A 19752-nucleotide genomic window follows, 5' to 3' on the forward strand; every position below is an offset into this window, starting at 1 on the left:
GCTATTAGCGCCATGGCTCATGCCGGTAAAATACCGGCACCGCCTTGGTGGAAAGGGGATTTACCGCCCCATTCCAAGGTTGGAGAGGCGGTAAATCCCCCTTCCACCATTGCCCTTCCCCATTCCCATTTCTGCCCCATAGGGCTCTATGGGAATGGGGAAGGCGCTAATTACGGCACCACAATTTTGCGGTGCCGTAATTAGCTCCGAGGTCCCTTTGCGGGTTGGATTTTAACGCCTGCAAAAAGCAGGCGTTAAATCCCCCAACCCGCAAAGGGACCTCGTAGTAAGGCGGTAAGGATTTACCGGTACCGGTATTTTACCGGTACCGGTAAATCCTTACCGCCATCCGTGTAATGAGGCCCATAGAGTTTTTACAAAAACAAAATGTGTGGTTTCAAATTGGTATTACTTGATCTACGTTTCACGCGAGCACATATGGAGATCTATTTTATTTGAATCATTTATGCACACAGTTTTCTTGTTAATGATTTGGCAACCATTTTGGTAGCTGTTTTGAAGTGAAGAGATCCATTAAAGCAGCAAAGGGGCAACATGAAAGCTTGGCCTTATTTTACCTTACGCTAACATTATACCACTACTACCCGTAGTAGCAGCAGCACAACTACCAATAGCAGCAAGAGGACTGCTACTTGAAGTAGCAGTTCATTTAGTAACGACAGTATGACTACCAGTACTAACAGTAGTACTACCCCAAGTCCAATTTTTGAATCAGGCTTTTATCAAAGACAGATGCTTTATCATTATAACAGATCAGCATTCGTTTTATTTTTAATTTTGCATTGTATATGATAATGCATGTCTACACACGTCCTTTTTTATCATTATATAACATATGTAATACAAGGAATTCATCTGAATTATGAATTGAATCTGTACATCAGTGTAAAGATAATTGGATGAGTGTACTGTGTTGCACACTGATCTGTCGTTAGAGTTCATACTTGGCACTGCCTGCCACATCTTTGTATTTCTGGGTGCATGGAGTTGGAATGGTTGAAGGTCTTACTGAAGATATGGAGGCTGATCCCTCCATGCATAGGTCGGGCATCTGGGCAGACATTTATGCTAGAACCTTCAACCATGTAGCATGCCATGTGGTTCAGGTTGATCAGGCTGGTGTGGAGCAGGTTTATTTCTGGTCATTTGATGCAAGTCCACTCCCTTCCGCTGATGCTTCTGGGTCTATAAGATGTTTGGATGTCCATGTATAAAAGAAGTTCTTTCTGTTTTTTGCAGTTCTGTTTCCTCCTTCCATCCCATTGCAATTACCCGAAGGTGAATGGTGGCTCATGTCAAGTTCACTGCCTGCCACCATCCTACCCGTCCAAAGACCAGCAGTACAACTTTCCATTCTTGTCTCCAGCCAGGAGTTTTGTGTGGTTTCTTGAAAACAAAAACAAAAAAAATGTGGTTCAGAGAAAAGAAAACAATATACATTCTACAAACATATTGCTTCTACGTTGCTATTTATTTCATGCAATTGTTTCTTGTTGGAATATTATTTTACTTTTTAAATTTCATATTTATGATTCATTTGTACGTAGCAGACGTCCCTTTATTCATAAGGCAGATAACACCAGCTCTAAAAAGTCCTAAATGTTCAGAAAAGAAGCACACCAGCCTTAAAATCCTTTTTAGAACACAATTTAATTTCTTGAAAATGGGTCCTCTCTACCTAGCTAAGTGCCACAAACAGTGCATCCCAAACAGAACTCTGAGATCTTCAACTGCATTCATGCAAACGGAACATAACATAGATGGAAGAAAGATCTACACAAACAAATCCCTAGTACCTATGGAACACACCCTATGGAACAACATCACCCTGGAGCCGAGACAGGAACAAACCCTAACAGATTTAGAAGAATCCTAGTAGGAGAAATGGTTAAAGATAGCATAGAATAAAGGGCAAATGTGCATCCTATCTCAGCAGCCTACAAAACATGACACAATCGGAACCTACAGGCCTCAATGATAGCACCTTTATGACCTAATGGAATGTCTGCACGCAGTATGTATAGTTCCATATGTGTTTTCTCACCCAAATCAGAAATGTTATTGTAACAGTAATGTTACATGCTTAATATCAATTATATGTATTTGTATATTTGTCATCCCTTGCTATGTTAAGCAACCTGAAAATACATTTCTCTGCACTTTGTCAATCATATAAATCAACAAAATAACTATATATGAGTTTGGTCCCAGATTTGCATATACATTTATAATAATGTTATAAGGTAATTATAAGCATTTTAAATTAGACTACCACTCAAAAGCAGAAGATCAAGTGATCTGAACCAAAACCAATATATGTTCCCAGACACCAATCCTACAAGAAAGAGTTCTAAAGAATTCAAAAGGCCAAAAAGAAACATTCACCAAAGCCGCCAACACCCAAAAAGAACTGTTCAACATCATAAACGAAATGAGGAACCTACCGGGATGCAACAACACTCCGGTACCTTTGCAAAAACTATGCAATGACCTAGCGGACCACTTATAAAAAAAAACAGTGACATCCATCAAATTATACAAAGCAGACCAGTCAACCCAAACACACTACCAACCCCACCAAATGAGGAACCACAGCATAAACTCCAAAGCTTCCCACAAACATCAGTACAGACATTCGTCAAGCTGGTAAGACATCGCACCCCCATGGGCCCCTGTCCCCCAGACATTTGCAAATCTATCCTCACAGACGGTGCACCACTGGAATAATATAAAAACCTTTTTAACCTGTCACTCACAACAGGGAAAGTACAGCGATCATTCAAATCAGCGCACATCAAACCACTCCTCAAGGAAACAAGACGACGTGGAAGACCTCTTCAACTACAGACCATTTTCATACACCCCCTACCTAGCAAAACTGCTAGAAACCCACATCTACAAATGAACACAAGAACACATAGAAAAAGACCAGTTTCTGGACCAGGCACAAGTTGGCTTTAGACCTGCAAGAGGAACAGAAATGCCACTCCTATTTATCTCTGATGACCTAAAGACAAACGCAGACTCCAACACAAACTCTGCCTTAATACTACTGGACCTCTCAGCAGTGTTCGACACAGTCAGCCAGAACCTCCTCATCAAGAGAATAGAAGACATAGGAATAAAAGACTCAGCCCTACTCTGGATTAAATCATTCCTAGAAAATAGAACGCAAAATGTCTGGATAAAACCCTTCAAATCTGCTCCGAGGGACACTGACTGTGGAGTACCACAAGGATCATCCCTATCCCCACTGTTCTTCAACATCTCCCTGGGTCCGCTAATCAGGGTCATAAAAAACACAACCATACATGCTACAACTACGTAGATGACAAACAAATCATCTATAAAATTGAAGATACACAAGAAGAGAAGACACTGCTGAGAGAATGTCTAAAATAACTCTACGACTGTATGAACACAAACAGCCTAAAACTCAACCCAGGCAACACCGAAATCATGATTTTATCCAAAAACCTGGAAAATGACATGTATACTCCATGGCCCACAGAACTAGGAACAGCACCAACACCATCAAAAATAGTAAAAAACCTTGGAATCCTAAAGGACAACACGTTAACATTAGAACCGCAAGTAAACACAATAATCAAGAAATGCTTTTTCCTCCTACACTGGATAAAAAGAATCCTGTGGGTCCTGTCCTTCACCCATAAGACACTGACAATCATCACCCTCATCATGTCAAGAATTGACTACGCCAACTGCCTCTACCTCGGAATGCCAAGACACCTGCTGAAGAAACTACAACATATCCAAAATGCAGCGGCCAGACTCCTCATCAAACTATCGCTAAGAGACCACATCACCCAAACGATAAAATTGTTACACTGGCTTCCAATCAAACAACGAATCATGTTCTAAGCAATGTGCATAACACACAGAGCAATCCATGTCCAAGGAGCAGAATTTCTACATGAGAAAATAATGATTTACCAACCGACAAGAGCACTCAGATCAAGCAACAACATCCGCCTAGAACCAAAACCAAACACAAGAAAAATGCTAGGGGGATCCTCATTATCTCACCTGGCAGCAACAACTTGGAACACCTTCCCGAAAGACATACAAAATACAAAGGACCACCTAAAATTCAGGAAACTACTCAAAACCAGGCTCGTCACAACAGAACCAGATGGAAACAACTGAGAAAAAAACCTCCCCAGGACTCACCCTCCCAAGCTAAACCCCTTTGCTAAACAAAGCCTAAGGGACAGGGACCCTTGCTGGAGATGAAGGCACATTAATCACTATCACCCTACAGGACAGTGAGCGCTTAGAATTCATAGGGAGGGGACCATGTGCTAGGAGCTCAGGGAGGAGATGAACAAGCATATCCCCTCTATTATCAAAGAGTAGCCCATAACCTTAGCAATCTCAACCCTGGGCGGCGGTGGCCCTCAACTCTTTTCCCACCCACAGATCACTAGACAGCCAGAGGGATAGGCCACGACCTCAAGCAGAACCAGGCGAATGAACTACAGAGGAATGCTCCAGCAGACAGCGAGGCCACAAGACACCCAACACAAACGCCCGAAAGAACAAGATAACCCACTGACCCATCTTCTGTAACCTCACCTCTCTGCACACTCCTCTTAAATCCTAAACAAACACAACCACTCTCTTGTACTGCAAACCGCAAGCACTTCACTACACTGCAACAACAAAACAAACCACACATAGTCTAGCACAACAGCACATGGGACCCACAGATCCGTAGACCGCACCCATGCTCAGCGAACGGTGCTAACTGAACTGAAGCTGTCAACAAAATATCACAAATCTCGCTCTACCTTTATCCCGCTACATCCAATCCTACCCTCTTAATTTTCAGATCCGCCAGAGCGCCTGGGGACCACTCCGGTGGTGATAGTGCGCATTATAAATATCCTTTAACATAACATAATCAGAGTGAGAGAAGGTGTAGGCAGTTTAAAAAGCAAAAGTAAAATTAAGTAGGCTTTCAAATTAGGGACTTACAACGTAAGCGTAAATGCCACTTCTAATTCACTAACAGTGCATTGGTTCACACACTATAGATGCATCATAGACAAGTTTCCCTCCTCAATCAAGTAAAGCTTTAATTGTTGGCTAATTCAGCATGTCTTACAATATTTGCATAATGCAAATTATTTATCAAAATGTTGTAGAGTCTAGCACATCTTTTGTGTGGACGGTAGTTCATACAGCTCCTTGCAAACTGGCGTGGGCTAAGAGTTGCCCGTGTTGAGCCTAGCTGTGATGAAGCTGTGTGTGGCAGAGTCTCAGAGCAGCCCACTAGAATTAGCCTCTGTGATAATGTTCTCAGTAGACTTTTGTGTGAGAACTCCCAGCATCCTGGGCAAAGGTAATGGAGTATTAGCAGGCAGGGCCAGTATGTCTCTTCTTTAATTCTCTTCACTCTCAAACACCACTTCCTAGCCTCTTTGATTATCTGTCAGTGTGACCTGGCTAATGTGTGGGCCTGTTGAATTAAAGTGTTTAAAGGTTAAGCCAAATGAGATATTGTCCATGCAGCACTACTCTGTGTGATGTGGGATTTTGTCTTGGTATGTAACATCCTGACCACAGACAAATAACATGTGTGCTCTTGCTGTACCATGTTCTGCGTGGTGTGTTCTTTTCACTGGCTGTTACATCCTTTCTAAGTGGCACTAATCTGTATGCTGTGATAGTGCTGATGGTTAATGCACAGGCACTAATCTTTATGATTCAATATCTTTGATGGTTATTACAATCATGCCAATGAAGAAGTACCTTAGATAATCATTAAACCTTTCCAGGGTGAACTCAGCTGTATAATATGTTATGAACCAGGAATGAGACATGTACACCGAGATTTATGGTTTTTGGTAATAATTGTGTATTAAAATAAAATGGGTTGGGGAAATGCCTCTCTGTCCCTGCTGGTGTTGCAAAAGAAAATTAGTGTACAACTCAACGTGGCTCTTTGTCTTTGTCTTAGTAGGATACCTGGCATATTGTCCTACCAGATGTGAATTCGTGTACAGAACAACTTGTCTCTTTGTCTTTTTCTTGTTAGGACACCTGGTGTAATCTCCAGCTGGGTCTCCACTCCTTCTCTTGTGATCAGCACAGCCTTTTTGCCAATCCCGATTTGCTTTCTCAATGTTCAACTTGCCCTTGCCTGGTTTACTTCCTTACCAGGGATTCCTCATATACTCACACTTGCAACTGCCTGATATACTCTCCTGTCATGGCTTTCTTGGATGCACATGCTTTCAACTGCCTGGTATACTCTCCTGCTATGGCTTTCTCACATGCACTCACTTTGTACTGCCTGGCCTATTCTCCTACCAGGGTGTTATAAGATACACTCAATTTCCACTACCTGGTATACTCTCGTGCTAGGGCTGTATTAGTTGCACTCGCTTTACACTGCTTGGTATACTCCCCCTGCCAGGTTTTTCTTTGAGATGCACTCACTTTCAACTCCCTGGACTACTTCCCATTCAGAGTTTTTATCAGGTGGGCTCTATACACCTCTCCAGAACTGATAGGGCCTCATTACGACCCCGTCAGAGCCAATTACGAGCTTCCCTTTGCGGGACCCGGATCAGATTCCTGGTAAAACCAGGCATCCTTTCCGGTTCCCGCGAGGGGAATAGAGAGGTAATAACGGGCCAGTTGGAATCTGCCCGTTATTACCTCTCTCCCTATTCCCATTGAGCCCTATGGGGGCTCAAATGGGAATGGGGAATGGTTCCTGCAAGGAGGAATTACTGGGTCCTTCTATGTCGGAATGACCCGGTTATTCCTCTTTGCAGGAACCTGGTAATGGAGCCTGGTTTGGAGGCAGCCATGGTGCTAATAGCACCATGGCTGCCTCCAAACTTGTAATGAGGGCCCTAGTGTCTTGTTTATGCTTTTGATACTGTTTCACTTGCCTGTTATTTTATCCTGTCAGGGTTTCTGTTACCTGTGTATCGCATGAACTCAATCTTGAAAGCTTTGTATGTTCCTTCCATTACCTCTTTGTAAGATATACTAGTTTGTTCTCTCTCTCTCATGTACTTCATTAATGTTTACTTGGCTGCCAATACGCCCAGGCATCTCCACGTCCCCTGGGTGGACTCCCTAGCTTTGGATGGCATATTCTCCTTCTTTCGTGGTAATCCGGCAGCGTTTGTTTGCCGTCTACTCTTTGGTTGCCATATCTGCTTCTTGGCTTCTTAATGTCCTGCTGTCCCTGCTGGACTATTCTGCTTTGTGTCTTCAGGCTCCGGTAAGGCAAAGGCTGCCTCCAAACACAGCAAACACCGGTGAGCCCTCTGTTGTCTTCGCGTTCCCACAGACCCTGCTGGTCTCTTCTGTTTCGTGTCTTCAGGCTCTGGTAAGGCGGTCTTCAATTATGTGTGAATGCTGGTAAGCCCCCTGTTGGTTTCTGGCATTCCCGAGGTCCCTTCTGGGCTCTTTTGCTTCATGTCTTCAGGCTCCGGTAAGGCGAATGGTGCCTCGAAACACCTACAAATGCCAGAGAGCCCTCTGTTGGCTCCTGGCATTCCCGCAGCATATTACCTCTTGGGGTCAGTTTAACTGGTTTTGGTTCTTGAGCCAGTCTGTTCCATGGCTCTCTCTCCAGCCTCACAGTCTCCCAGCTCATTTAGAGAGAGGCAGTTTGTTCTCTCTAGCAGCTCCCTCCTGTGAACTGCTCTCCTGGTTTAAATCTCCTGGGCACAGGTATTTACTTGCAATAACTATAGCACAGCCTGTGTCCTGGGCTTTCCTTAATCTGCATTCTTCCTTTCTTTCTCTTTCTCGTTGCAGTTTTTTGGTAGATATGGGAATGGAAGTCCATTCTTTTATTCTTATAGGTAAAGTCTGGAAAGTCTGGGTAATTGTTCTTTAAACGTAAGTCAGTTGTAGATGACTTGTAGGTAGAAGCTGAGAAGGTATTTCCTTTAATATTAGAGGGCAAGTCAGATCGTGATGAATTATATACAGCTCCCATTAGAAGGTCATCGGCATCATTCCTAAGAGGATGAGGGGAGGTGTTGCAGTAAGCCGTTAAGGCTTTAGGCAGGGATGGGGTTTCCTCAAAAGAAGAAGGGGGATACCATGTCTCATATGAGCAATGACATTCTCCAGAGGTTGTCTCCCCCCATGTGATTCTCCCTCATGTGGGCACCTCCAGGGTCAGTGTAAGGTAGCAGCTGCTGTCCCCTGGCCACATCGGGAGGGTTCACCACCGGGAAAGAAGTGATGACACCATCAAATTCATCACAGATATCTCTGAAGCTTGTTTCATTCTTTTCAAGGAGTACTAATTTATGTGATCTGGTATCTCTGATGGTTATTAGTACTCAGTGCATGGAGCAGTAGGAAGTGTGATATCTGTACTGGTTATCCATCCTTTGCAATGGACACTGATCTGGGTCATGTAAGATGTTGATGCCAGATAATGTGTCTTGTTTAGTGTTGTAGTATGTATATTTGAGAGAACAATCTATCCATCGGAAACTATAATGTGATAAACCCATTGCTAGACATCGTGGTTTTTATGGCAGTGAACTGGGAACTTCGATATAGCTGATGTTATTTCACCCATCAACATTCATGGCAGACTAATCTCATTAACGTGGACATACAGTTTGCTACAAAAACAAAATATGTTGTTCCTAACTGTCAACATTTTAGCTTCTGCCTATTTATCAACTAAAAGCACCTTTGCCATTTATCTTACTCTCATAATATTATTAGGCATTTTTCTTGCCATAGCTGTCCTCCATTTTGAGAGCGGCTCTCGGGGCATTAAAGAGAAAGTGTCATCAGAGGAGAGCTTGGACAGCCTGCGGATCTATTATACCAACAAATGGGGAAGTTAAATAGATGCCTTTTCTATTATCTTAAACCAAGTTAACTGAGACATTAATTCTGCCCCACCAAAGGTAATAGGAGCAGAAGTAATAGTGCTACTTTTACTAGCAGTTATAGTACCACTTCCAACAATATTAGCACTACTACTAGGCTGCTGAAAATCTCCTTTCGGCATGAATGGCTGCATCCTTAAGTGGAGCTCCTCCTTCCTCCTGGACCCTGCACTGCACGTAAGATCAAGGTTCTTCCTCTCCAAGACCTGTTTCTGCCATTGTAGAGTTCCACACGGTCCATGTCACAGTTTCGTCTGACCGTTATCATTCCTCTATCCTGCACTCTCGGTGGCAGAGACGTTTGTTCTGTCGGTATCAGTCTGGGGGCCTCCTCTTTCTTTCGCTGTTGGAGATTACCATGGTCATTCATCACCCATAGAGCACATACACGCTACTCTACAACACTGCGTTCCACTGCAGCATGGCTTGCGTTTAAAAAATATCATGTGATCGCCCTGTAATGCAAGACCCGCCAATGTGTGTTCTCATAAAGCACCTCCAGTATTCAATCAAGGTGCTTCTAATTGAAGTTAGTATGTTCATAGACTACTGCCCTGAATTCAAGCATTCCGATTCAATATTTCGATGATCTGGACTCCCTCGTTTTCTGAATCTGAACCTGTTTTCTGACCGCACGTTACTGAACCTACCTGCTCGTTCCAAGGACTGCCTCTGCCTGCTGATTTCAATCTGTTTGCTGACCGCCTGATACCAATTCCGCTGGACTTCCATACTGCGGATACATTCTGCTTCACTACTGGAAACAAAAGGTTCCTAGTGCACAGAACTTTGGACGCCTTGCAGTGTTTATTTGTGCACCACCCATTGCTAGTGCGTCCCTCGTGCTGCCCGGTTTTCTAGTTCCCTACTAATCCCCGCCCTTGTATCCCCTCTCGTGGTTTCTCGCGGATCCCCTTCAATTCTCCCCTTGAATTCCAACTTCTACCAATCCCTAGGTAGCATCCTAGGTATAATCAGATTTCCTTTTTTCATTTGCTTTCATAAACACTTACAGGGCTCTACTATTCTTGTCTTCATAGGGGTAAGAACTGAACTAGTGGGGTGACTTACATCACCCGACAGGAGAGAAAGACAAGGCACTGCCTAGGCTAGTAAGGTTAGTTTCCTGCCACACATTTCCAATGATTCTTGCTTCCATCTAAATATCTTGAAGCTGAGCTCCTTTTTCTTGCAGCCTGTCACTCCACTTGTGATGTTTGTTCCTTTATACTCTTTCAATTGATTTACCCCCGTTCTTATGTTTTCTTCCAACGAATAGAGGGGCGTATCATTGAAAAGATTACTCTCAGTGAGGAGCCCTGGGCCATATTTCGCTCACGTTACGCTACACAGAAGTACACAGTCCGCTACCTTCTGTTCTAGCTGTGGTGATTACTGACAGTTCAGTTCTCTCGCTCTGGCTTGCCTACATCCTCCCAATGAAATCATTGCACCATATCCCTCCTCCATCCAAACTTACACCAATGACACTGACATTGCCTTTAGATTGTGGGAACCGCTCCGAATCACCAACACACCTTGACACATATCGAAGCCTGGATGCTAGATAACAGGCTCACTCTTAAAGCTTCGAAGACAGAGCTAGTCTACCTGGGCTCCTCTGTGCCCCCTTGTTTGCCTTTTTTCAGGCCTTCCACCTCCATCAGCTATGGTCCCCTTCACACTTACTTCTGCAAGTCTCTACCTAGACCGCACGGAATTACTTACTCACTCAATTTAACTTTTCCAGAAAAAAAATGGTCATGGTGATTTTAGGGCTGGTGGTCTAAGGCATACATTGCCCCCTCTAAAATCCATCAACTGGCTCCTATTAGACACTTGCCTCATGTATAAAAACACTTTGCCTCATCCAATGAGCATTTTGTGGCTCTGGGCTAGGATACCTCAGTCAAAAGATTAAAACATATTGGGCCTGATTCACAGAAGCATTTTATAATAGCGCAATCCCATAGGAAAACGTTCTGTGAATCAGGCCCATTGTCTCACTGCACTCTTAAAGTCTGGCAGTGATGTGGCAGAGCAAGGGGGTGCAATGATGAATCTCTTTCTTAAGGAGAGGGAGCCAGGTTGTGGTTCAATTGCTAGCAGGATATACAATAGAATTGTGTCAGCATATAAAGAGAATTCTGAATTGGAAGATGAGTGGGGCAGGAGATTGGGGTGTGCGATTACGCCAGAGATGTGGTTGGAGATGTGTGCTAATGTTAAACTTTGTTCTATTATTTGGAGGAACGATCGAGACAAATAAAGATCCTCAACAGAGTGTTTTGGAGTCCGGAACGATTGTTCAAGAGAGGAATGGTGGATTCGGATGATTGCTGGTGTTGTGGAAATGGATTGGGTAGTTTTGAACATTTACTATGGGACTGTGTGCGAGTACGGGGATTTTGGCACGATGTTTGTTGCATCTGTTTGCGTGTTCTGAATTTTGATGTTGTATTGGACTTCAAAACAATGATTTTGGTAGGTGGTGAGTTGCTTGAGGACCTCTCTGTCTCTCGGAAAACATTTTTGCTCCGTGGTGCTGGTTTGGGCAAGAAGGTGGTGTTAAGGGGCTGGAAAGCTCGGATTGCACCTACTGTTGAGGATTGGATTGAAGGGATGTCTGGTCTTGCAAATGTGGAAAGGACGATTTACAAGAGACAAGGGAAATTACTATTACATGCAAAGATTTGGGATGACTTTATGGATTTGTACTAGTTCTTTACTTGTAAATATATATATTGTATTCTGCATCTTGTTTCATTGTTTGGTATTTCTTGTTTATTTTATTAAACTGCTTGGTTATCGTTGTGTAAATTTTACAAATAAATAAATTAAATTAATTACACTACCGTGTCCAGATATGCGCCCGGTTGCCCTTGGGCCTGGCTGCACTATATAAATAAATAATATACAAAAAATACAAATTAAAACAATAAAATCTGGAAGTTCTAAGACACTGTTAAGAGCAGGAAACCCCCACTGTTTTTTCAAACCTAAGACTTGCCTGTTAAAAAAACCTTTGATTCCAATGACTGATTATCTTTCTTGCTCTCCTCATCTCCAACATGACATATGCGTGATATGTACCTGGTCAGTCAATAATCCACCCTCCATGGGTACCCACCTCTATCCCCTTGACCTGAGCTGCTTAGTTGTTCTATGATATTCAGCTCGTGTACTTAAATAGTTTGGACTTCTATTTCATCATTTTACTGATATGAAATGTTCCAAGGCTGAGGATGTTCAGACACCTTTGATCCCTGTTCCTCCCACCCACCACCTTCTTTCTTTCTTTCTTTCTTTCTTTCTTTCTTTCTTTCTTTCTTTCTTTCTTTCTTTCTTTCTTTCTTTCTTTCTTTCTTTCTCAATAAAGTGACTATATTCATGGTTGCTACCTTACAAATTAGCAATAAATGGAAAAAATACTTTTTAATGTATTTGTAGAGGATCAGTTACATGCATTTTCCCTAACTCCAGCCCCCTTACCACCATTATAATGGAACAGCAGGAGAAGGGCCCTATATGGGACTCCATGTTTTATACCTATACTGCATCGAGTGTACGAGAGACGGTATGCACTCAGATAACCATATTGAATTTACCCTAGCACTGAAAGTGTGGAAGGATGTCATGTGGATGGATGTCAGCACGTACCATTGGACATCATGGAGCACGAGTGAAACCTGATAAGGGCAGAGTGATGTCATAAAGAAGCTATATGAAGCCATTCTGAAATTATATGAAAATACTGAAGAGTAGTGATAAGAGAAACATGTACGAAATGATAAAGTAATCATGAATACAAAAGGAGACAAAGTAACTTGCTGACCAACAAGTGTAAATACTCATTAACGCAAGGTAGATGAGATACATAGAAGCTTGCTACAGGGGAATATATAACGTGGCTAGGACAGCCATAATTGGAAAATGGATGCCGGCTTGTGTTAAGATTCAATTCAGCTACCTCAGAAACAGGTCAGGGTTGTAGAGTAAGGAGACACTGGAAGAACAGCTTTGAGATTCTATGTTGGCTTGGGATCAAAGATGCTATTTGTAAGGAATAGCTGCAAAGCACAAAGGGAGGTAGACAGATAAGCCATGGACGAGACATTTTTTCTCTTAAAGAAGTAGAAAACATCTGCAAGAGCCAAGTATTGGAAAATTAAAAGTGTATAAAGTCTATAGAAGGTAGAGTGAGCAAGAATCTATAGGCCAAGAAGAGCAATGACACTCAGGAAAATTAACTCAAAAAGCAGTAAACAAGAGGTCAAAATGGACAAATTCATGGTTTCTTCACATGTGACGCAGAAGTCCAAAACAAGGGCTGTTCATTAAGCCTTGAATGAAGATAGTGATGTGCTTAAACTCCCTTGAATGTCCCAGAACAGAGAGCAGGCATCAACTACAGACGGGAAACCTTGACTCATGGCCGGACTGATGAGAGATGAAGGACTAATAGACCAAGTGGGGAGTAATCTTATATGATTCAAGCACCTGGGTTTCGATTGACTTACGTGCTGCTAACCGAGCGAAAGTCCAAGGTTGGGTGAGAATGCCAACCAATGATATGATATATGATATGATATGGCATTTATAACGGGCCTATACACAAGTGTTTCAAGGCGCGACGCGGCAATGGAGGGGGAACAGAGGGAGGACAGAGACATCGATCCTACTAGGCCGAGTTACATCCAGATCGCGCAAGTGCAGGGGGAGGGGGGAAGAGGAAAAGTACAGATTGCGAGGGGGGTGAGGACAGTGCAGTACATGGGGTAATAGAATAAATAAACAATAGGAGTAGGGCCATTTGGTGGCAAGTGCAGTGGTAAGTGCAGACTTGGGTGTCAAGTGCTGGTGGGGGACTGTAGGGATACAGAAGAATAGTCCCCAAGTGCAGGGGTTGCCAGGGAGGCAGTGCAGGTGTGTAACTGGTGGGGGAAGGGACCTGGGCCCGAGATCGGAGGGTGAGAAGATAACCAGTACAGTTACAGCCAGGAATTCAGCAGGGGAAAGGAGGAGAGAAAGCAGAAGCAAAGAGGAAGGATCTGTGGTGCTTCCGGAACCGGAGATGGTTCTCCTCAAGTTTCAGGGAGGCAGGCAGGCTGTTCCAGAGGGAGGCCCCAGCCGATGAACGAGATCTACCACCAACTCGTTGCTTGGACAAGCGACTGACCCTGAGGGAGTTCGAGGCAGATGAGCGGAGAGCTTGAGAGGGAAGATATTTAGGAAGAGAGAGTTGAAGGTATTGAGGCCCCAGAAGGCCTTGTGGACAATGCATAGGGTTTTGAACCTAATCCTCGCAGCCAATGGGAGCCAGTGCAGAGATTTCAATCCTGGAGAGATACGATCCCTGGGCTTGAGGCCAAGGACAAGGCTTGCAGCCATGTTCTGGATGAGTTGCAGAGGGCGGAGGGTAGAAGCAGGCAGATTTAGAAAGAGGCTGTTGCAATAGTCCAGCCTAGAGGGAACCAGAGCTCTGGAGACAGTGAGCTTCTGGGGGAAGGAGAGGAAAGGAAGAATACCTCTGAGAAGGTGCAGCTTGTAGTGTGACTTCTTAGAGACGTCAGAGATATCAGGAGAGAAGGAGAGTGTGGAGTCGAAGATGAACCCAAGGTTTTTAGCCTCGCAGGTGGGAACAGGAAGAGGGCCAAGAGAGGCAGCCAGAAAGCGACAGGAAAGGAGGGAGTGGGTGTGCTGATGAGGAGAATCTCAGTCTTACTGGCATTAAGACAGAGATCATTGGCGGCACACCACTCCTGGATAGCAGAGAGACAGTCAGAGATGAAAGACAGAGAAGAGGTGGCCGAAGGTAGCCTGAAAATGAGCTGAGTGTCATCCGCATAGCACTAAAAGTTGGGACAGAGTGAGGCAATGCGGTGGGCAAGAAGTGCCAGGTATTAGTTGAACAGCCAGGGAGAGAGGTTAGACCCCTGGGGGTCACCACAGGTAGAGATAGAGACAGAGCAGAGGAAGGACCCAAGTTGGACCTGGGAGGGTCGATCATAGAGGAAAGAAGTCAGCCACGCCAGGGCCTGACCGGTGATACCCAGGTTATCACAGAGACGGTTGAGCAGGATGGCATGGTTGACCGTGTCAAAGGCAGAAGAGATATCAAGTAAGATGAGGACAAAGGGGGTATTGGAATCAAGGTTTGAGAGCAGGTCTTCACGGATGTGAATCAGTGGGTATATGGGGCAACCTGCTATACAATGTTGCATAGACCGATCCGCTGCCATTTTGTTTGCTATAATCAGTATTATAGGTATTTAGAGGTAATTCGAGGCGTGCCTCACAGATAAGAGACAGCCAATGGTGTACCAAGCCCTATGAATTCTATAAGTAGACATGTTCCCGTAACTCAGTGGTCTTCAAAAATGTTAGGCTTGAGCCACCTCCTAGCAAAATGTGGGCAGGCTGGGTCCCTCAAAAATGCCAAGTGGACAGTAAGTCCGAATGACTATGAACTGTTGCGCGCCGTCACCGCATCTTACTCCCAGTATAGTCCCTGGGCTCCCCCACCTGCTCCCATCACAGTCTCTGGACTTTCTGATCCCACTCCTATCCCAGTCCCTGTAATCTCCCCACTCCACCATAGACCCTGGGCTTTCTAAACCCTGCTCCCACCACTATCCGATAGCTCCTGCCCATCCACTCCCACCGCAGTCCCTGGGCTCCCCACCCTGCTTCCAGCACAGTCCCAGGGCCAGTGGTGGCTGGTCAATTTTTTAAGTGTAGGGGCATACATATTTCCACCAGATATGCCATAGTGACTAGGCATAGCAATAGAGAATCAAGGTGGTTTTCAAGGAGTTCATTTCTTTTAAATAATGGGTTAAAATGTTGCATTTTAGAGCATACTTAAACAGAGGGCAGGCATGATATTTTCTACTGGACATCTATGATAGATGTCCAGAAAAAAAGATACCATCCCTGTCCCCTGGGCCCCACAGTGCCTAACACAATGAACATGATTATGTGTGTATGCAAGGCACAGGGCCAAGGGGTAAGCATGGTATTTTTGACTGGACATCTATGATCGATATCCAGTAAAAAATACCATCCCTGTTGTCTGCGCTCCACACTCCACAATGCCTCAGAAGGAGAGTTGATTTTGGGAGGTGGGTAGGGGTATTGTGCCAACAAAGGCATTTTTAAAATGCCTTTGTTGTACAACCCTCCTTTCCGCTATAACCCCCACTCGCCAAAATCAGCTCAACGGACCAAAACAAACACAACCACACATTCACACAGCCATTACTCCATCATTCACACAAGCAACCATCACAATACACTCACTCACAACATAAGCATACACGCATCCATAAACATAGTTAAATAAAAAAATAAATGAACATAAACGTACCTTCAGTAGGGGCCTGCGCGTGGGTGCTGAAATGCCCCGCTCCAGGCTGCCCTGTGCGAGGAGGTGCAGGAGCTACCCCTCATGTATACAGACATGCAGTGCCCCAGTCAGCACTTCCAATGAGCTATGCGAGGCTGGTGAAGCAAAATGCCCCAAGCCTTACATGGTTCAGTGAGCATTTGCATCTGGGGAACTGAAATGAACTGTCAAAGGAAACAGTGTTACCCTCTGTCAGTTCAGCCGGCCCAGGAGCATTCCCTCAGCTGGAAACAGCAGATGAGGGAGTGCTCAGTCTTTCACTGGGCTAGCTTCTCAGCTCCTCCATAATGGGTGAGGGGACCAATGTGTGGATGCCCTCTCGCCCATTATAAATGAGCCGCCAGGTTCGGACTGGCCTATAGGGCAATAGGGCAATGCAAAATGCTAGGGTGGGCCAGTCAAAATGGGCCACTTTCTTGGCTAATGTGGGCCAGTTTGATGAGTTACTTCACTATGCAGCTTGTAGTTCTGACAATTGTTGCTGAATAAATATTCTTTAAATATCACAATTTGCTTATATTTTAACAACACCCCTCGCCCCCTTGGGGTACCATTCAAACAGTCTGACTAAAGCAATGAATATCCATTTGCAACTGCGGGCCACTTTTCATTGGTGCCTGAGACAGATACCCCTGCCCATTTCCTCCAATCTATATATATATATACACAAAAATACACATGTGTAGAGGAAGGTTGTAACACTACAAAAAAAAACCAACCACAACATGTAGAAAATAAACCCTGCACACACGACCAGACCGCTTGCTCAAAAAGTATTTTAATTCATTACAAAAATTCTCGTGCAACCAACACTACCTAATGGCTTAAAAAGGGTAGGCATATTTCCCACGCCTCCCTTGCTGACAGACAGGTTTTTAAGACACTCACCCCACCAGGGTGGAAACCGCCACGCATTCCGCTTGTGTACCAAGCTTCCTCAGGCTTTCTTCTTCCCAAATATGTGAAAACACCTTACTTTTATAAAAACAGGAACCGGACCGGCATTAGTGTTAGGCTCCTCCCCTGCGCTTGCAATTTAGTCGATCATATGATCGCAAGTGGCTGACGTCGCGTACGGGCGAAATTACGGCCATCTTTGAATGGATTCAAAATACCTAAATGTGAGTTAATACTCGCCCCATATCAGCAAATGCTGTGTTGGGGATTTATATACGCGGAGGGGAGAGACTGCACAACACATGCCTGATCCTGTTCTCTGACCTATTAGAATTTTGAATGAATGTGTGTTATTAGCGCCAGTGCGCAAAAAATTCAATTTAATGGTTTAGTTTCATCCTACATGATGTAAACAACAAACCATTGCACCACTTGGCTTGGAGTACCTTAAGCAAAAGCCAGAGTAGAGTGCAGTGCATTTCCTTTCTTTAAAATCTCATCACATGACCTTCCGCTAACAATGATTTTATTTAAAGAGGCCTTGTTCTATTTTCAAGTGAACAGAGCCAGCTGTATTTGTTTATGTAAATCCTGGCCCACTGTTCACGAACAAATCCAGAAGCATTTCCAAGTGGAATGCCCACATGTGCAATACATACAGAAAAAATTCATGGTGCATTTATAACAATTTCCACATAATGATAAAATTGATCATTCTATTAAAGTGCCAGTGCATTTTTTGCAAAATGTCTCAAACGGATGCAATAGTACTCAAGTACGTAGTAGACAGGAGGAGTGCATATTACATCTATCGCAAAATCAGTACAAAATACAGTCATATTTGTAAAATATCAGTGCTTCTTCACAGCATCAGACATGTCTCAAATGTATATATACAAAAATTGATTAAAGAAAACACAAGGCAGCATTATATAGTCGCAGGTACCTTCTCGTGCAATTATTGTAGAAAAACATACATTTCCGGGTCAATATTTAGTCCCAGGGGTCTCAGTGTGTCAACCTTACAAATAAGTGAGGCTTCTAACTGTCGCAATTTAAGTTCTCGATTGCCCCGTCTCTTATGCACTTGGATATGAGCAAGCCCTACAAAAGACATCGCTTTAACATCACCTTTATGTTTTTCAATGAAGTGTCCCGTAAAAGGGTTAGTAAGGTCTCCATTTTTAATTGCTCTGTAGTGTTGCAATATACGCCATTTAAGGGCTCCTATAGTTGATCCAATATAATGTAACCCGCATTCACATGTGATAGCATATACTACAAACTTAGTGGTACAAGTGATTTGTGTTTGTGTCTCCAATTATATATATAAAAATATCTTTTTTTTTCTTTTTTTACATTTCATGCTGGGTTCTCGCGCCCCTGCCACAGTTTGAAGCCCTCTGCCCTAACCAATCCCTCCCGCTTATAATGTTAATAGTTTGCCACCTAGGATGACATCATAGATGACACATACTGCGGTATAAGACCTCTGTGTAATTAAGTTTGTGTGTGAGTGTACAAGCATCAGTCCGATGTCTGTCAGTTCACCCTGCTTTATTAAATTGAGAATAAAGTAGTACTTTGCCATATTCTTTTAGTCTGTCCAGTTATTTGGTCTGAGATCTTTATTGGTAATTCCATCTAGCACAATAGACGCTTCAAGGTGCTAGAGCACATATTAGTAATTGCCAATAGGTAACTACTACTACTGGCAGGAGTACTAGTAATGCTACTTCTGATGCTGTTAATAATACAAGTAATAATGCTGCTAGTACTATTGGCAGTTGAATAGTATCTGAAGTTGTAGTAGTTGTAGCTTTAACACTAGTACTATCGACAGTCGCAGTTTTGCGATCAGTGGTAATGAAAGTCCTACTACTACCAGAACATTTAATCATACTAGTAGTAGAATTACTACCATTAGTGACAGTTCTATTAACAGCAATACTAGTGGTATTACCGGTAGTAGAAGTAGGGTTACTATCATTACCAAGAGTATTACTATTCAGTATGTACTAGTAGCAGCAATACAAGCACTGCTAACAAAATCATGTAGTGCACTAATTCTACTGCCATGAGTTGTCCTAGTATCATTGGTGGTAGCATTACTATGAATATTATTGGCAATATTACTAGTATAAATATTACTACTGCTGCTATTACAACATCTAGTATTGACAATGCTACTTCTAATTAGGTATGTACTACTAGTAGTAGTGTAGTAAGAGCCATGGTACTAGTAATACTACTTCTTCTGCTGACAGTAGTGATAATAGTACCAGCAATAGTACTAATATAAGCAATATTAATGCTGTCAATAGTGTTGGCACTGCTGCCACTGGCATGCTTCTCCTACTACTGTTGCTGCTGGCAGTAGTGCTACTAGTGCTGGCACATCTATTACTGGTAATAGTGCTGCTGCTACAGATACCTGTAGTGGTAGTTGTACTACTACTAGTATCAATGCTTTTGCCTCTTTAATGAATCTGCACCCCTCCACTGATGTCCCTTCAA

At 43.5% G+C, this 19752-nt stretch overlaps 1 protein-coding gene across 4 annotated transcripts in view; it reads right to left on the minus strand.

Moving 5' to 3' along the window:
- Positions 1–757: 757 nt before the first annotated feature.
- WDFY4 (WDFY family member 4) overlaps positions 758–19752 on the minus strand; it is a 1820746-nt gene continuing 1801751 nt past the window's right edge. For all 4 annotated transcript variants that reach the window (XM_069611160.1, XM_069611162.1, XM_069611161.1 and 1 more), the window contains one exon: positions 758–1407. In XM_069611160.1, the coding sequence (XP_069467261.1) occupies positions 1341–1407 (67 nt within the window). In that variant the 3' untranslated portion in view covers positions 758–1340. The remainder of the gene's footprint in view (positions 1408–19752) is intronic.

Source organism: Ambystoma mexicanum, chromosome 8 (genome assembly GCF_040938575.1).
Source record: "Ambystoma mexicanum isolate Mex_15411 chromosome 8, UKY_AmexF1_1, whole genome shotgun sequence".
NCBI classification, from domain to species: domain Eukaryota; kingdom Metazoa; phylum Chordata; class Amphibia; order Caudata; family Ambystomatidae; genus Ambystoma; species Ambystoma mexicanum.